Below are 19,376 nucleotides of genomic sequence, written 5' to 3' on the forward strand. Positions count from 1 at the left end.
TTGGACTCTCCTTTTACACTGCGCTCACCTCTCGGACTCTCCTTTTACACTGCGCTCACCTCTCGGACTCTCCTTTTACACCGTGCTCACCTCTCGGACTCTCCTTTTACACCGCGCTCACCTCTCGGACTCTCCTTTTACACCGCGCTCACCTCTCGGACTCTCCTTTTACACCGCGCTCACCTCTCGGACTCTCCTTTTACACCGCGCTCACCTCTCGGACTCTCCTTTTACACCGCGCTCACCTCTCGGACTCTCCTTTTACACCGCGCTCACCTCTCGGACTCTCCTTTTACACCGCGCTCACCTCTCGGACTCTCCTTTTACACCGCGCTCACCTCTCGGACTCTCCTTTTACACTGCGCTCACCTCTCGGACTCTCCTTTTACACAGCGCTCACCTCTCGGACTCTCCTCTCGCTCTCGGTCTCTCCCTTTGCACGAACAGCATTCAATAACCAAGGAAGTAAAATGCTCAACCACCACAATTCACTCTCTGCTTTTCATCTCATCATTTCACCAACACACGCACAGAAAGGTTAAAGTTCACAGATACACCGGGCAAATCTGAGTATTGAGATCACCGGACTAACGACAGTACTTTATACTGATCAAAACTGCGATTCGCCACATTTGGATTCCCAACGGACCACATGTGTATTGGAGGACAGTGCTCCAGCAGAGAGAGGGGGAAACCCAAAGTACGGAGAATGAGATTTCAACTTATCCACAGCTTTATTCAGAGAAATTAAAAAATCAAAGAGGGCACAGGAAACAAAGCAAATCTTCCATACACCAGATTCCATGTCTACACAAAGACAGGAACATAGTCCATTCCCTTGTAAAAAATGGGAATCGGGGAAAGAGGAGCAAGGAGTTTGTGAGAGAATTTCATTCGCCAGTCAGAAAAGAGCATCGGTGAGCTTGCCGACTGCAGGAGGCTGTCTGAGGGGGCGATGGAAGAGAAAACAAACGAATTGTGGGTTATCAGACTGGACTCCATGGTGCAGCTCTTTATGAAGAGTGCAGGAACCTGTTGAACGAGTTATAGGCAGCCTCCAGGTCAAACAGCATCTGACGCACCTCAGTGTCGTCCAGCTCGTCAGAGGCCGACATTCCACTGAGCTTCTGTAACCTGCAAAACACAAAGGAACACTGCGATAAAGGGGAGCGATTCCACAGACACAACAGATAAAGGGGAGCGATTCCACAGACACAACAGATAAAGGGGAGCGATTCCACAGACACAACAGATAAAGGGGAGCGATTCCACAGACAACAGATAAAGGGGAGCGATTCCACAGACACAACAGATAAAGGGGAGCGATTCCACAGACAACAGATAAAGGGGAGCGATTCCACAGACACAACAGATAAAGGGGAGCGATTCCACAGACACAACAGATAAAGGGGAGCGATTCCACAGACAACAGATAAAGGGGAGCGATTCCACAGACACAACAGATAAAGGGGAGCGATTCCACAGACAACAGATAAAGGGGAGCGATTCCACAGACAACAGATAAAGGGGAGCGATTCCACAGACAACAGATAAAGGGGAGCGATTCCACAGACACAACAGATAAAGGGGAGCGATTCCACAGACACAACAGATAAAGGGGAGCGATTCCACAGACAACAGATAAAGGGGAGCGATTCCACAGACACAACAGATAAAGGGGAGCGATTCCACAGACACAACAGATAAAGGGGAGCGATTCCACAGACACAACAGATAAAGGGGAGCGATTCCACAGACAACAGATAAAGGGGAGCGATTCCACAGACACAACAGATAAAGGGGAGCGATTCCAGACACAACAGATAAAGGGGAGCGATTCCACAGACACAACAGATAAAGGGGAGCGATTCCACAGACAACAGATAAAGGGGAGCGATTCCACAGACACAACAGATAAAGGGGAGCGATTCAACAGACACAACAGATAAAGGGGAGCGATTCCACAGACAACAGATAAAGGGGAGCGATTCCACAGACAACAGATAAAGGGGAGCGATTCCACAGACAACAGATAAAGGGGAGCGATTCCACAGACAACAGATAAAGGGGAGCGATTCCACAGACACAACAGATAAAGGGGAGCGATTCCACAGACACAACAGATAAAGGGGAGCGATTCCACAGACAACAGATAAAGGGGAGCGATTCCACAGACACAACAGATAAAGGGGAGCGATTCCACAGACACAACAGATAAAGGGGAGCGATTCCACAGACAACAGATAGAGGGGAGCGATTCCACAGACAACAGATAAAGGGGAGCGATTCCAGAGACACAACAGATAAAGGGGAGCGATTCCACAGACACAACAGATAAAGGGGAGCGATTCCAGACACAACAGATAAAGGGGAGCGATTCCAGACACAACAGATAAAGGGGAGCGATTCCACAGACAACAGATAAAGGGGAGCGATTCCAGACACAACAGATAAAGGGGAGCGATTCCACAGACAACAGATAAAGGGGAGCGATTCCAGAGACACAACAGATAAAGGGGAGCGATTCCAGAGACACAACAGATAAAGGGGAGCGATTCCAGACACAACAGATAAAGGGGAGCGATTCCACAGACAACAGATAAAGGGGAGCGATTCCACAGACAATAGATAAAGGGGAGCGATTCCAGACACAACAGATAAAGGGGAGCGATTCCACAGACAACAGATAAAGGGGAGCGATTCCACAGACAACAGATAAAGGGGAGCGATTCCACAGACAACAGATAAAGGGGAGCGATTCCAGACACAACAGATAAAGGGGAGCGATTCCAGACACAACAGATAAAGGGGAGCGATTCCACAGACAACAGATAAAGGGGAGCGATTCCACAGACAACAGATAAAGGGGAGCGATTCCACAGACACAACAGATAAAGGGGAGCGATTCCACAGACACAACAGATAAAGGGGAGCGATTCCACAGACACAACAGATAAAGGGGAGCGATTCCACAGACAACAGATAAAGGGGAGCGATTCCACAGACACAACAGATAAAGGGGAGCGATTCCAGACACAACAGATAAAGGGGAGCGATTCCACAGACAACAGATAAAGGGGAGCGATTCCACAGACACAACAGATAAAGGGGAGCGATTCCAGACACAACAGATAAAGGGGAGCGATTCCAGAGACACAACAGATAAAGGGGAGCGATTCCAGAGACACAACAGATAAAGGGGAGCGATTCCAGACACAACAGATAAAGGGGAGCGATTCCAGACACAACAGATAAAGGGGAGCGATTCCACAGACAACAGATAAAGGGGAGCGATTCCACAGACAACAGATAAAGGGGAGCGATTCCACAGACACAACAGATAAAGGGGAGCGATTCCAGACACAACAGATAAAGGGGAGCGATTCCACAGACAACAGATAAAGGGGAGCGATTCCAGACACAACAGATAAAGGGGAGCGATTCCAGACACAACAGATAAAGGGGAGCGATTCCACAGACACAACAGATAAAGGGGAGCGATTCCACAGACACAACAGATAAAGGGGAGCGATTCCAGACACAACAGATAAAGGGGAGCGATTCCACAGACACAACAGATAAAGGGGAGCGATTCCAGACACAACAGATAAAGGGGAGCGATTCCAGACACAACAGATAAAGGGGAGCGATTCCACAGACACAACAGATAAAGGGGAGCGATTCCAGAGACACAACAGATAAAGGGGAGCGATTCCAGAGACACAACAGATAAAGGGGAGCGATTCCAGACACAACAGATAAAGGGGAGCGATTCCAGACACAACAGATAAAGGGGAGCGATTCCACAGACAACAGATAAAGGGGAGCGATTCCACAGACAACAGATAAAGGGGAGCGATTCCACAGACACAACAGATAAAGGGGAGCGATTCCAGACACAACAGATAAAGGGGAGCGATTCCACAGACAACAGATAAAGGGGAGCGATTCCAGACACAACAGATAAAGGGGAGCGATTCCAGACACAACAGATAAAGGGGAGCGATTCCACAGACACAACAGATAAAGGGGAGCGATTCCACAGACACAACAGATAAAGGGGAGCGATTCCAGACACAACAGATAAAGGGGAGCGATTCCACAGACACAACAGATAAAGGGGAGCGATTCCAGACACAACAGATAAAGGGGAGCGATTCCAGACACAACAGATAAAGGGGAGCGATTCCACAGACACAACAGATAAAGGGGAGCGATTCCACAGACAACAGATAAAGGGGAGCGATTCCAGACACAACAGATAAAGGGGAGCGATTCCACAGACACAACAGATAAAGGGGAGCGATTCCACAGACAACAGATAAAGGGGAGCGATTCCAGACACAACAGATAAAGGGGAGCGATTCCAGACACAACAGATAAAGGGGAGCGATTCCACAGACAACAGATAAAGGGGAGCGATTCCACAGACAACAGATAAAGGGGAGCGATTCCACAGACAACAGATAAAGGGGAGCGATTCCACAGACACAACAGATAAAGGGGAGCGATTCCACAGACAACAGATAAAGGGGAGCGATTCCACAGACACAACAGATAAAGGGGAGCGATTCCACAGACACAACAGATAAAGGGGAGCGATTCCACAGACAACAGATAAAGGGGAGCGATTCCAGACACAACAGATAAAGGGGAGCGATTCCAGAGACACAACAGATAAAGGGGAGCGATTCCACAGACACAACAGATAAAGGGGAGCGATTCCACAGACACAACAGATAAAGGGGAGCGATTCCACAGACACAACAGATAAAGGGGAGCGATTCCACAGACAACAGATAAAGGGGAGCGATTCCACAGACACAACAGATAAAGGGGAGCGATTCCACAGACAACAGATAAAGGGGAGCGATTCCACAGACACAACAGATAAAGGGGAGCGATTCCACAGACAACAGATAAAGGGGAGCAATTCCACAGACAACAGATAAAGGGGAGCGATTCCACAGACAACAGATAAAGGGGAGCGATTCCAGACACAACAGATAAAGGGGAGCGATTCCAGAGACACAACAGATAAAGGGGAGCGATTCCACAGACACAACAGATAAAGGGGAGCGATTCCAGAGACAACAGATAAAGGGGAGCGATTCCACAGACACAACAGATAAAGGGGAGCGATTCCAGACACAACAGATAAAGGGGAGCGATTCCAGAGACACAACAGATAAAGGGGAGCGATTCCACAGACACAACAGATAAAGGGGAGCGATTCCAGAGACAACAGATAAAGGGGAGCGATTCCAGACACAACAGATAAAGGGGAGCGATTCCACAGACACAACAGATAAAGGGGAGCAATTCCACAGACAACAGATAAAGGGGAGCGATTCCAGACACAACAGATAAAGGGGAGCGATTCCAGAGACACAACAGATAAAGGGGAGCGATTCCACAGACACAACAGATAAAGGGGAGCGATTCCAGAGACAACAGATAAAGGGGAGCGATTCCAGACACAACAGATAAAGGGGAGCGATTCCACAGACACAACAGATAAAGGGGAGCGATTCCAGACACAACAGATAAAGGGGAGCGATTCCACAGACACAACAGATAAAGGGGAGCGATTCCACAGACACAACAGATAAAGGGGAGCGATTCCAGAGACAACAGATAAAGGGGAGCGATTCCAGAGACAACAGATAAAGCGGAGCGATTCCACAGACAACAGATAAAGGGGAGCGATTCCACAGACAACAGATAAAGGGGAGCGATTCCACAGACACAACAGATAAAGGGGAGCGATTCCAGACACAACAGATAAAGGGGAGCGATTCCAGAGACAACAGATAAAGGGGAGCGATTCCACAGACACAACAGATAAAGGGGAGCGATTCCACAGACACAACAGATAAAGGGGAGCGATTCCACAGACACAACAGATAAAGGGGAGCGATTCCAGAGACACAACAGATAAAGGGGAGCGATTCCAGAGACAACAGATAAAGGGGAGCGATTCCACAGACACAACAGATAAAGGGGAGCGATTCCACAGACACAACAGATAAAGGGGAGCGATTCCAGACACAACAGATAAAGGGGAGCGATTCCAGAGACACAACAGATAAAGGGGAGCGATTCCAGAGACAACAGATAAAGGGGAGCGATTCCACAGACACAACAGATAAAGGGGAGCGATTCCACAGACACAACAGATAAAGGGGAGCGATTCCAGAGACACAACAGATAAAGGGGAGCGATTCCAGAGACACAACAGATAAAGGGGAGCGATTCCACAGACAACAGATAAAGGGGAGCGATTCCACAGACACAACAGATAAAGGGGAGCGATTCCAGAGACACAACAGATAAAGGGGAGCGATTCCACAGACAACAGATAAAGGGGAGCGATTCCACAGACACAACAGATAAAGGGGAGCGATTCCACAGACACAACAGATAAAGGGGAGCGATTCCACAGACACAACAGATAAAGGGGAGCGATTCCACAGACACAACAGATAAAGGGGAGCGATTCCACAGACAACAGATAAAGGGGAGCGATTCCACAGACACAACAGATAAAGGGGAGTGATTCCACAGACACAACAGATAAAGGGGAGCGATTCCACAGACAACAGATAAAGGGGAGCGATTCCACAGACAACAGATAAAGGGGAGCGATTCCACTGACAACAGAAAAAGGGGAGCGATTCCACAGACACAACAGATAAAGGGGAGCGATTCCACAGACACAACAGATAAAGGGGAGCGATTCCACAGACACAACAGATAAAGGGGAGCGATTCCACAGACACAACAGATAAAGGGGAGTGATTCCACAGACAACAGATAAAGGGGAGCGATTCCACAGACACAACAGATAAAGGGGAGCGATTCCAGACACAACAGATAAAGGGGAGCGATTCCAGACACAACAGATAAAGGGGAGCGATTCCAGACACAACATAGAAACATAGAAAATAGGAGCAGGAGTAGGCCATACGGCCCTTCGAGCCTGCCCCACCATTCAATATGATCATGGCTGATCCTCTATCTCAATACCATATTCCCGCTCTCTCCCCATACCCCTTGATGCCTTTTGTGTCCAGAAATCTATCGAGCTCCTTCTTAAATATATTCAGTGACTTGGCCTCCACAGCCTTCTGTGGTAGAGAATTCCACAGGTTCACCTCCCTCTGAGTGAAGAAATTTCTCCTCATCTCAGTCCGAAATGTCCTACCCTGTATCCTGAGACTGTGACCCCTCGTTCTGGACCCCCCAGCCAGGGGAAACATCCTCCCTGCATCCAGTCTGTCTAGCCCTGTCAGAATTTTATATGTTTCAATGAGATCCCCTCTCATTCTTCTAAACTCGAGTGAATACAGGCCGAGTCGACCCAATCTCTCCTCATACGACAGTCCTGCCATCCCAGGAATCAGTCTGGTGAACCTTCGCTGCACTCCCTCTATGGCAAGTATATCCTTTCTTAGGTAAGGAGACCAAAACTGTACACAATACTCCAGGTGTGGTCTCACCAAGGCCCTGTATAACTGCAGTAAGACATCCCTGCTCCTGTACTCAAATCCTCTTTCAATGAAGGTCAACATACCATTCGCCTTCCTAACTGCTTGCTGCACCTGCATGTTTGCTTTCAGTGACTGGTGTACAAGGACACCCAGGTCCCTTTGTACATCAACATTTCCCAATCTATCACCATTTAAATAATACTCTGCCTTTCTGTTTTTCCTTCTGAAGTGGATAACTTCACATTTATCCACATTATTCTGCATCTGCCATGTATTTGCCCACTCACTCAACTTGTCTAAATCGCCTTGAAGCCTCTTTGCATCCTCCTCACAACTCACAATCCCACCTCGTTTTGTGTCATCAGCAAACTTGGAAATATTACATTTGGTTCCCTCATCCAAATCATTGATATATATTGTGAATAGCTGGGGCCCAAGCACTGATCCCTGCGGTACCCCACTAGTCACTGCCTGCCACCCCGAAAAAGACCCGTTTATTCCTACTCTCTGTTTCCTGTCTGTCAACCAATTCTCAATCCATGCCAGTATATTCCCCCCAATCACATGTGCTTTAATTTTGCACACTAACCTCTTATGTGGGACTTTATCAAAGGCCTTCTGAAAATCCAAATAAACCACATCCACTGGTTCTCCCTTATCTATTCTACCAGTTACATCCTCAAAAAACTTCAGTAGGTTTGTCAAACATGATTTCCCTTTCATAAATCCATGTTGACTTTGTCTAATCCCGTTGATATTTTCTAAGTGTCCTGTTATCACATCCTTTATAATAGACTCTAGCATGGGGTACGGTAGCATAGTGGTTATGTTACTGGGCTAGTAATCCAGAGGCCTGGACTAAAATCCAGAGTCATGAGTTCAAATCCCGCCACGGCAGCTGGCGAATTTAAATTCAATTAATTAATTAAATTCAATTAATTAAAATAAAATCTGGAATTAAAATACTAGTATCAGTAATGATGACCATGAAACTACCGGATTGTCGTAAAAACCCATCTGTTTCACCAATGTCCTTTAGGGAAGGAAACCTGCCGTCCTTACCCGGTCTGGCCGATATGTGACTCCAGACCCACAGCAATGTGGTTGATTCTTAATTGCCCTCTGAAATGGCCCAGCAAGACACTCAGTTGTAAAATCTCGCTACGAAAAGTCATAATAAGAATAAAACCGGACGGACCACTAGGCACCGGACCACTAGGCACCGGACACGACAACGGCAAAACACCAAGCCCAGTCGACCCTGCAAGGTCCTCCTTACTAACATCTGGGGACTTGTGCCAAAATTGGGAGAGCTGTCCCACAGACGAGTCAAGCAACAGCCTGACATGGCCATACTCACAGAATCATACCTTTCAGCCAACGTCCCAGACTCTTCCATCACCATCCCTGGGTGTGTCCTGTCCCACCGGCAGGACAGACCCACCAGAGGTGGCGGTACAGTGATATACAGTCAGGAGGGAGTGGCCCTGGGAGTCCTCAACATTGACTCTGGACCCCATGAAATCTCATGGCATCAGGTCAAACATGGGCAAGGAAACCTCCTGCTGATTACCACCTACCGTCCTCCCTCAGCTGATGAATCAGTCCTCCTCCATGTTGAGCACCACTTGGAGGAAGCACTGAGGGCAGCAAGGGCACAAAATGTACTCTGGGTGGGGGACTTCAATGTCCATCACCAAGAGTGGCTCGGTAGCACCACGACTGACCGAGCTGGCCGAGTCCTGAAGGACATAGCTGCTAGACTGGGCCTGCGGCAGGTGGTGAGCGAACCAACACGAGGGAAAAACTTACTTGACCTCGTCCTCACCAATCGACCTGTCGCAAATGCATCTGTCCATGAGAGTATTGGCAGGAGTGACCACCGCACAGTCCTCGTGGAGATGAAATCCCGTCTTCGCACTGAGGACACCATCCAACGTGTTGTGTGGCACTACCACCGTGCTAAATGGGATAGATTCAGAACAGATCTAGCAGCTCAAAACTGAGCATCCATGAGGCGCTGTGGGCCATCAGCAGCAGCAGAATTGTATTCCAGCACAATCTGTAACCTCATGGCCCGGCATATTCCTCACTCTACCATTACCAACAAGCCAGGGGATCAACCGTGGTTCAATGAGGAGTGTAGAAGAGCATGCCAGGAGCAGCACCGGGCGTACCAAAAAATGAGGTGCCAACCTGGTGAAGCTACAACTCAGGACTACATGCATGCTAAACAGCGGAAGCAACATGCTATAGACAGAGCTAAGCGATTCCACAACCAACGGATCAGATCAGTCCTGCCACATCCAGTCGTGAATGGTGGTGGACAATTAAACAACTAACGGGAGGAGGAGGCTCTGCAAACATCCCCATTCTCAATGATGGCGGAGTCCAGCACATGAGTGCAAAAGACAAGGCTGAAGCGTTTGCAACCATCTTCAGCCAGAAGTGCCGAGTGGATGATCCATCTCAGCCTCCTCCCGATATCCCCACCATCACGGAAGCCAGTCTTCGGCCAATTCGATTCACTCCACGTGATATCAAGAAACGGCTGAGTGCACTGGATACAGCAAAGGCTATGGGCCCCGACAACATCCCAGCTGTAGTGCTGAAGACTTGTGCTCCAGAACTAGCTGCGCCTCTCGCCAAGCTGTTCCAGTACAGCTACAACACTGGCATCCACCCGACAATGTGGAAAATTGCCCAGGTATGTCCTGTCCACAAAAAGCAGGACAAATCCAATCCGGCCAATTACCGCCCCATCAGTCTACTCTCAATCATCAGCAAAGTGATGGAAGCTGTCGTCGACAGTGCTATCAAGCAGCACTTACTCACCAATAACCTGCTCACCGATGCTCAGTTTGGGTTCCGCCAGGACCACTCGGCTCCAGACCTCATTACAGCCTTGGTCCAAACATGGACAAAAGAGCTGAATTCCAGAGGTGAGGTGAGAGTGACTGCCCTTGACATCAAGGCAGCATTTGACCGAGTGTGGCACCAAGGAGCCCTAGTAAAATTGAAGTCAATGGGAATCAGGGGGAAAACTCTCCAGTGGCTGGAGTCATACCGAGCACAAAGGAAGATCGTAGTGGTTGTTGGAGGCCAAGCATCTCAGCCCCAGGGCATTGCTGCAGGAGTTCCTCGGGGCAGTGTCCTCGGCCCAACCATCTTCAGCTGCTTCATCAATGACCTTCCCTTCATCATAAGGTCAGAAATGGGGATGTTCGCTGATGACTGCACAGTGTTCAGTTCCATTCGCAACCCCTCAGATAATGAAGCAGTCCGAGCCTGCATGCAGCAAGACCTGGACAACATCCAGGCTTGGGCTGATAAGTGGCAAGTAACATTCGCGCCAGATAAGTGCCAGGCAATGACCACCTCCCCTTGACATTCAACGGCATTACCATCGCCGGATGCCCCACCATCAACATCCTGGGGGTCACCATTGACCAGAAACTTAACGGGACCAGCCATATTAATACTGTGGCTACGAGAGCAGGTCAGAGGCTGGGTATTCTGCGGCGAGTGACTCACCTCCTGACTCCCCAAAACCTTTCCACCATCTACAAGGCACAAGTCAGGAGTGTGATGGAATACTCTCCACTTGCCTGGATGAGTGCAGCTCCAACAACACTCAAGAAGCTCGACACCATCCAAGATAAAGCAGCCCGCTTGATTGGCACCCCATCCACCACCCTAAACATTCACTCCCTTCACCACCGGCGCACAGTGGCTGCAGTGTGCACCATCCACAGGATGCACTGCAGCAACTCGCCAAGGCTTCTTCGACAGCACCTCCCAAACCCGCGACCTCTACCACCTAGAAGGACAAGGGCAGCGGGCACATGGGAACAACACCACCTGCACGTCCCCCTCCAAGTCACACACCGTCCCGACTTGGAAATATATCGCCGTTCCTTCATTGTCGCTGGGTCAAAATCCTGGAACTCCCTTCCTAACAGCACTGTGGGAGAACCGTCACCACACGGACTGCAGCGGTTCAAGAAGGCGGCTCACCACCACCTTCTCAAGGGCAATTAGGGATGGGCAATAAATGCCGGCCTCGCCAGCGATGCCCACATCCCGTGAACGAATTTAAAAAAAAAATAAAAATTTCCCCACCACTGATGTTAGGCTATCCGGTATGTCGTTCCCTGTTTTCTCTCCCTCCTTTTTTAAATAGTGGGGTTACATTTGCCACCCTCCAATCTGCAGGAACTGTTCCAAAATCTATAAAATTTTGGAAGATGACAACTAATGCATCCACTGTTTCCATGGCTACCTCTTTTAGTACTCTGGGATGCAGATTATCAGGTCCTGGGGATTTATCAGCTTTCAGTCCCATTAATTTCTCCGTCACTTTTTTTTTAAACTAATATTAATTTCCTTTAATTCGTCCTCCTCACTCGTCGCTTTGTTCCCTAGCATTTCTGGGAAGTTATCTGTGTCCTCTTCCATGAAGACAGAACCGAAGTATTTGTTTAATTGTTCTGCCATTTCCTTGTTCCCCATTATAAATTCTCCCATTTCTGACTGTAAGGGACCTACATTTGTCTTCACTAATCTTTTTCTTTTTACATACTTGTCGAAGCTTTTACAGTCCACTTTTATGTTCCTTGCAAGTTTACTCTCATACTCTATTTTTCCCCTCCAGACTCTTCCATCACCATCCCTGGGGATGTCCTGTCCCACCGGCAGGACAGACCCACCAGAGGTGGCGGTACAGTGATATACAGTCAGGAGGGAGTGGCCCTGGGAGTCCTCAACATTGACTCTGGACCCCATGAAATCTCATGGCATCAGGTCAAACATGGGCAAGGAAACCTCCTGCTGATTACCACCTACCGTCCTCCCTCAGCTGATGAATCAGTCCTCCTCCATGTTGAGCACCACTTGGAGGAAGCACTGAGGGTAGCAAGGGCACAGAATGTACTCTGGGTGGGGGACTTCAATGTCCATCACCAAGAGTGGCTCGGTAGCACCACTACTGACCGAGCTGGCCGAGTCCTGAAGGACATAGCTGCCAGACTGGGCCTGCGGCAGGTGGTGAGCGAACCAACACGAGGGAAAAACTTACTTGACCTCGTCCTCACCAATCGACCTGTCGCAAATGCATCTGTCCATGACAGTATTGGTAGGAGTGACCACCGCACAGTCCTCGTGGAGACGAAGTCCCGTCTTCGCACTGAGGACACCATCCAACGTGTTGTGTGGCACTACCACCGTGCTAAATGGGATAGATTCAGAACAGATCCAGCAGCTCAAAACTGGGCATCCATGAGGCACTGTGGGCCATCAGCAGCAGCAGAATTGTATTCCAGCACAATCTGTAACCTCATGGCCCGGCATATTCCTCACTCTACCATTACCAACAAGCCAGGGGATCAACCCTGGTTCAATGAGGAGTGTAGAAGAGCATGCCAGGAGCAGCAACAGGCGTACCTAAAAATGAGGTGCCAACCTGGTGAAGCTACAACTCAGGACAACATGCATGCTAAACAGCGGAAGCAACATGCTATAGACAGAGCTAAGCGATTCCACAACCAACGGATCAGATCAAAGCTGTGCAGTCCTGCCACATCCAGTCGTGAATGGTGGTGGACAATTAAACAACTAACGGGAGGAGGAGGCTCTGCAAACATCCCCATCCTCAATGATGGCAAAGTCCAGCACGTGAGTGCAAAAGTCAAGGCTGAAGCGTTTGCAACCATCTTCAGCCAGAAGTGCCGAGTGGATGATCCATCTCGGCCTCCTCCCGATATCCCCACCATCACAGAAGGCAGTCTTCAGTCAATTCGATTCACTCCACGTGATATCAAGAAACGGCTGAGTGCACTGGATACAGCAAAGGCTATGGGCCCTGACAACATCCCAGCTGTAGTGCTGAAGACTTGTGCTCCAGAACTAGCTGCGCCTCTAGCCAAGCTGTTCCAGTACAGCTGCAACACTGGCGTCTGCCCGACAATGTGGAAAATTGCCCAGGTATGTCCTGTCCACAAAAAGCAGGACAAATCCAATCCGGCCAATTACCGCCCCATCAGTCTACTCTCAATCATCAGCAAAGTGATGGAAGGTGTCATCGACAGTGCTATCAAGCAGCACTTACTCACCAATAACCTGCTCACCGATGCTCAGTTTGGGTTCCGCCAGGACCACTCGGCTCCAGACCTCATTACAGCCTTGGTCCAAACATGGACAAAAGAGCTGAATTCCAGAGGTGAGGCGGGAGAGTGACTGCCCTTGACATCAAGGCAGCATTTGACCGAGTGTGGCACCAAGGAGCCCTAGTAAAATTGAAGTCAATTGGAATCAGGGGAAAAACTCTCCAGTGGCTGGACTCATACCTAGCACAAAGGAAGATGGTAGTGGTTGTTGGAGGCCAATCATCTCAGCCCCAGGACATTGCTGTAGGAGTTCCTCAGGGCAGTGTCCTAGGCCCAACCATCTTCAGCTGCTTCATCAATGACCTTCCCTCCATCATAAAGTCAGTAATGGGGATGTTCGCTGATGATTGCACAGTGTTCAGTTCCATTCACAACCCCTCAAATAATGAAGCAGTCCGAGCCCGCATGCAGCAAGACCTGGACAACATCCAGGCTTGGGCTGATATGTGGCAAGTAACATTCGCGCCAGACAAGTGCCAGGCAATGAATATTTCCAACAAGAGAGAGTCTAACCACCTCCCCTTGACATTCAACAGCATTACCATCACCGAATCCCCCACGATCAACATCCTGGGGGTCACCATTGACCAGAAACTTAACTGGACCAGCCATATAAATACTGTGGCTACAAGAGCAGGTCAGAGGCTGGGTATTCTGCGGCGAGTGACTCACCTCCTGACTCCCCAAAGCCTTTCCACCATCTACAAGGCACAAGTCAGGAGTGCGATGGAATACTCTCCACTTGCCTGGATGAGTGCAGCTCCAACAACACTCAAGAAGCTCAACACCATCCAGGACAAAGCAGCCCGCTTGATTGGCACCCCATCCACCACCCTAAACATTCACTCCACAGGATGCACTGCAGCAACTCGCCAAGGCTTCTTCGACAGCACCTCCCAAACCCGCGACCTCAACCACCTAGAAGGACAAGGGCAGCAGGCACATGGGAACAACACCACCTGCACGTTCCCCTCCAAGTCACACACCATCCCGACTTGGAAATATATCGCCGTTCCTTCATCGTCGCTGGGTCAAAATCCTGGAACTCCCTTCCTAACAGCACTGTGGGAGAACCTTCACCACACGGACTGCAGCGGTTCAAGAAGGCGGCTCACCACCACCTTCTCAAGGGCAATTAGGGATGGGCAATAAATGCCGGCCTCACCAGCGACGCCCACATCCCATGAACGAATAAAAAAGTTATTAATCTTTTGGTCCTTTTTTGCTGAATTCTAAACTGTTCCCAAACCTCAGGCTTGCTACTTTTTCTGGCAACTTGCAGCACCCTACTGGTTACAGCCTGCCAACCTGAGAATGACCCGTTCACCTTTACTGTTTTCTGTCCATTAACCAATCCTTATTCCATGCTAATATATTATCCCAATCCCATTAACAGGGACTCTGTACAGTTACACAGTGAGTGACCCTTACCCTGAATAAACAGGGACTCTGTACAGTTACACAGTGAGTGACCCTCACCCTGAATAAACAGGGACTCTGTACAGTTACACAGTGAGTGACCCTTACCCTGAATAAACACTGACTCTGTACAGTTATCATAGTATCATAGAATGATACAGCACAGAAGGCAGCCATTCGGCCCATCATGCCTGTGCTGGCTCTTTGAAAGAGCTATCCAATTAGTCCCACTCCCCTGCTCTTTCCCCATAGTCCTGCAAATTTTTCTCCTTCAAGCATTGGACATGAATTTCGATTTGAGGTTAGGATCAGATCAGCCATGATCTTATTGAATGGCGGAGCAGGCTCGAGGGGCCGATTGGCCTACTCCTGCTCCTATTTCTTATGTTCTTATTTCTCCAATTCCCTTTTGAAAGTTATTATTGAATCTGCTTCCACCGCCCTTTCAGGCAGCGCATTCCAGATCAGAACAACTCACTGCGTAAAATGTTTTTTCCTCGTTCTTTTGTCAATCACCTTAAATCTGTGTCCTCGGGTTACCGACTCTCCTGTCACTGGAAACAGTTTCTCCTTATTTACTCGATCAAAACCCTTCATGATTTTGAACACCTCGATTAAATCTCCCCTTAACCTTCCCTGTTCGAAGGAGAACAACCCCAGCTTCTCCAGTCTCTCCACATAACTGAAGTCCCTCATCCCTGATACCATTCTAGTAAATCTCCTCTGCACCCTCTCCAAGGCCTTGACATCCTTCCTAAAGTGCGGTGCCCAGAATTGAACACAATACTCCAGCTGAGGCCTAACCAGTGTTTTATAAAGGTTTAGCATAACTTCCTTACTTTTGTACTCTGTGCCTCTATTAATAAAGCCCAGGATCCCATATGCCGTTTTAACAGCCTTCTCCACCTGTCCTGTCACCTTCAACAATTTGTCTATATTCACCCCCAGGTCCCTCTGTTCCTGCACCCCCTTTAAAATTGTACCATTTAGTTTATTTTGCCTCTCCTCATTCTTCCGACCAAAATGCATCACTTCACATTTCTCTGCGTTAAATTCCATCTGCCATGTGTCTGCCCATTTCACCAGTCTGTCTCTGTCCTCCTGAAGTCTGTTACTATCCTCCACATTGTTTACTACATTTCAGAGTTTCGTGTCATCTGCAAATTTGAGATTATTCCCTCAATACCCAAGTCCAGCTCATTAATATATCTCAAAAAGAGCAGTGGTCCTAATACTGACCCCTGGGGAACACCACTGTAAACTTCCCTCCAGTCTGAGAAACAACCGTTCACCACGACTCTCTGCTTTCTGTCCCCGAGCTAATTTTGTATCCACACTGTCACTGTCCCTTTAATCCCATGGGTTTTAATTTTGCTAACAAGTCTATTATGTGGCACTTTATCAAACACCTTTTGAAATTCCATATAAACAACATCAACCGCATTCCCCTCATCAACCCTCTCCGTTACTTCATCAAAGAACTCGATCAAGGTTAGTCAGACACGATTTTCCTTTAACAAATCCGTGCTGACTTTTATTTATTAGCCCAGACTTTTCCAAGTGACAATTAATTTTTTCCCGAATTACTGACTCTTAAAGTTTCCCCACCACCGACGTTAGACTGACTGGCCTGTAATTGCCGGGTTTATCCCTCTCCCCTTTTTTGAACAGGGGTGTAACATTTACAATCCTCCAGTCCTCCAGCACCGTCCCCGTATCTAAGGAGGATTGGAGATTGTGGCCAGAGTCTCTGCAATTTCCACCCTTACTTCCCTCAGTGACCTGGGATGCGTCCCATCCGGACTGGGTTACTTATCATAGAATCAGAGAAAGGTTACAGCACAGAAGGAGGCCATTCAGCCCATCGAGTCTGCATCGGCTCTATTCAAGAGCAATCCAGCTAGTCCCACCCCCCGCCCAATCCCAATAGCCCTACAAATTTTTTCCTTTCAAGTACTTATCCAGTTCCCTTTTGAAAGCCATGATTGACTTTTCTACTTTGATCGCTGCCAATCTTTTAAGTACCTCCTCTATTTATTTTTATCCAATCCAATATCACTACTACCTCCTCCTTTACACCAATGGCAGCATCTTCTTCTCTAGTGAAGACCAATGTGAAATATTAATTCAGAACCTCAGCCATTCCCTCTGCCTCCACAAGATCATCTCCTTTTTTGTCCCAAATCGGCCCCACACCTCCTTTGACGACCCTTTTACTGTTTATATGTTCATAAAAGACTTTTGTGTTCCCTTTTATGTTAGCCGCTAATCTCATAGAATCATAGAAGTTACAACATGGAAACAGGCCCTTCGGCCCAACATGTCCATGTCGCCCAGTTTATACCACTAAGCTAGTCCCAATTGCCTGCACTTGGCCCATATCCCTCGATACCCATCTTCCCCATGTAACTGTCCAAATGCTTTTTAAAAGACAAAATTGTACCCGCCTCTACTACTGCCTCTGGCAGCTCGTTCCAGACACTCACCACCCTTTGAGTGAAAAAATTGCCCCTCTGGATCCTTTTGTATCTCTCCCCTCTCACCTTAAATCTGTGCCCCCTCGTTATAGACTCCCCTACCTTTGGGAAAAGATTTTGACTATCGACCTTATCTATGCCCCTCATTATTTTATAGACTTCTATAAGATCACCCCTTAACCTCCTACTCTCCAGGGAATAAAGTCCCAGTCTGTCTAACCTCTCCCTGTAAGTCAAACCATCAAGTCCCGGTAGCATCCTAGTAAATCTTTTCTGCACTCTTTCTAGTTTAATAATATCCTTTCTATAATAGGGTGACCAGAACTGTACACAGTACTCCAAGTGTGGCCTCACCAATGCCCTGTACAACTTCAACAAGACATCCCAACTCCTGCATTCAATGTTCTGACCAATGAAACCAAGCATGCTGAATGCCTTCTTCACCACCCTATCCACCTGTGACTCCACTTTCAAGGAGCTATGAATCTGTACTCCTAGATCTCTTTGTTCTATAACTCTCCCCAACGCCCTACCATTAACGGAGTAGGTCCTGGCCCGATTCGATCTACCAAAATGCATCACCTCACATTTATCTAAATTAAACTCCATCTGCCATTCATCGGCCCACTGGCCCAATTTATCAAGATCCCGTTGCAATCTATTCTCATTCTCTCTCTTTGCCCCTTTTGTTTCCTTTTTCAGTTCTCCCCAATACGCTCTGTATTCAGCCTGGTTCTCTATGATATTATAAACCCGACATTTGTCACAAGCCTCCTTTTTCTGTTTCATTTTAATCTCTATATCATTATTCATCCAGGGAGCTCTTTCTTTGGATGCCCTTCCTTTCCCCCTTGTGGAAATGTGTCTACTCTGTACCCAAACTATCTCCTCTTTCCAGGCCTCCCATTGTTCAATTACTGTTTCACCAGCAAATCTTTGATCCCTTTTTAACTCACTGAAATTAGCCCACCTCCAGTTGAGTATTTTCGCATTTGATTTTTCCTTATCCTTTTTTATAACAGCTCTGAACCTAATGATATTATGATCACTGTTCCCCAAATGCTCCCCCACTGAAACATGCTCCATTTGCCCCACTTCATTCCCCAGAACTAGATCCAGCACTGGTCCCTTCCTCAATGAGCTGGAAACACACTGATCAAGAAAGTTCTCTTGTGCACATTTCAGGAATTCCTCCCCCTCTTTGCCCTTTACACTGTTACTATCCCAGTCTGTATTGGGATAATTGAAGTCCCCCATTATCACTACTCTATGGTTCTTGCATCTTTCCGTAAAGTTATACGGTGAGTGACCCTTACTCTGAATAAAGAGTGACTCTGTACAGTTACACAGTGAGTGACCCTTACCCAAAAGAGTGACCCTTCAAAGTTCGCTAGATTCAGGAACTGTCCCTCTAGATTGGAAATTTGCACATGTCACTCCGCTTTTTAAGAAAAGAGAGGGAAACCAGGGAATTATAGACCAGTTAGCCTAACATCTGTTGTGGGGAAAATGCTGGAGTCTATAATTAAGGATATGGTGACTGAACACCTCGAGAATTTTCAGTTAATCAGAGAGCCAGCATGGATTTGTGAAAGGTAGGCTGCGCCTGACAAACCTGATTGAATTTTTTGAAGAGGTGACTCAAGTAGTGGACAGGGGAATGTCAATGGATGTTATTTATATGGACTTCCAGAAGGCATTTGATAAGGTCCCACATAAGAGACTGTTAGCTAAGATAGAAGCCCATGGAATCAAGGGAAAAGTACGGACTTGGTTAGGAAGTTGGCTGAGCGAAAGGCGACAGAGAGTAGGGATAATGGGAA

At 48.0% G+C, this 19,376-nt stretch overlaps 1 protein-coding gene across 1 annotated transcript in view; it reads right to left on the reverse strand.

Moving 5' to 3' along the window:
* Positions 1-715: 715 nt before the first annotated feature.
* vps28 (VPS28 subunit of ESCRT-I) overlaps positions 716-19,376 on the reverse strand; it is a 34,738-nt gene continuing 16,077 nt past the window's right edge. The window contains exon 6 of the mRNA XM_067977009.1: positions 716-1,134. Within this exon, the coding sequence (XP_067833110.1) occupies positions 1,014-1,134 (121 nt within the window). The 3' untranslated portion in view covers positions 716-1,013. The remainder of the gene's footprint in view (positions 1,135-19,376) is intronic.

The sequence above is a fragment of the Heptranchias perlo genome, unplaced genomic scaffold (genome assembly GCF_035084215.1).
Source record: "Heptranchias perlo isolate sHepPer1 unplaced genomic scaffold, sHepPer1.hap1 HAP1_SCAFFOLD_1191, whole genome shotgun sequence".
NCBI classification, from domain to species: domain Eukaryota; kingdom Metazoa; phylum Chordata; class Chondrichthyes; order Hexanchiformes; family Hexanchidae; genus Heptranchias; species Heptranchias perlo.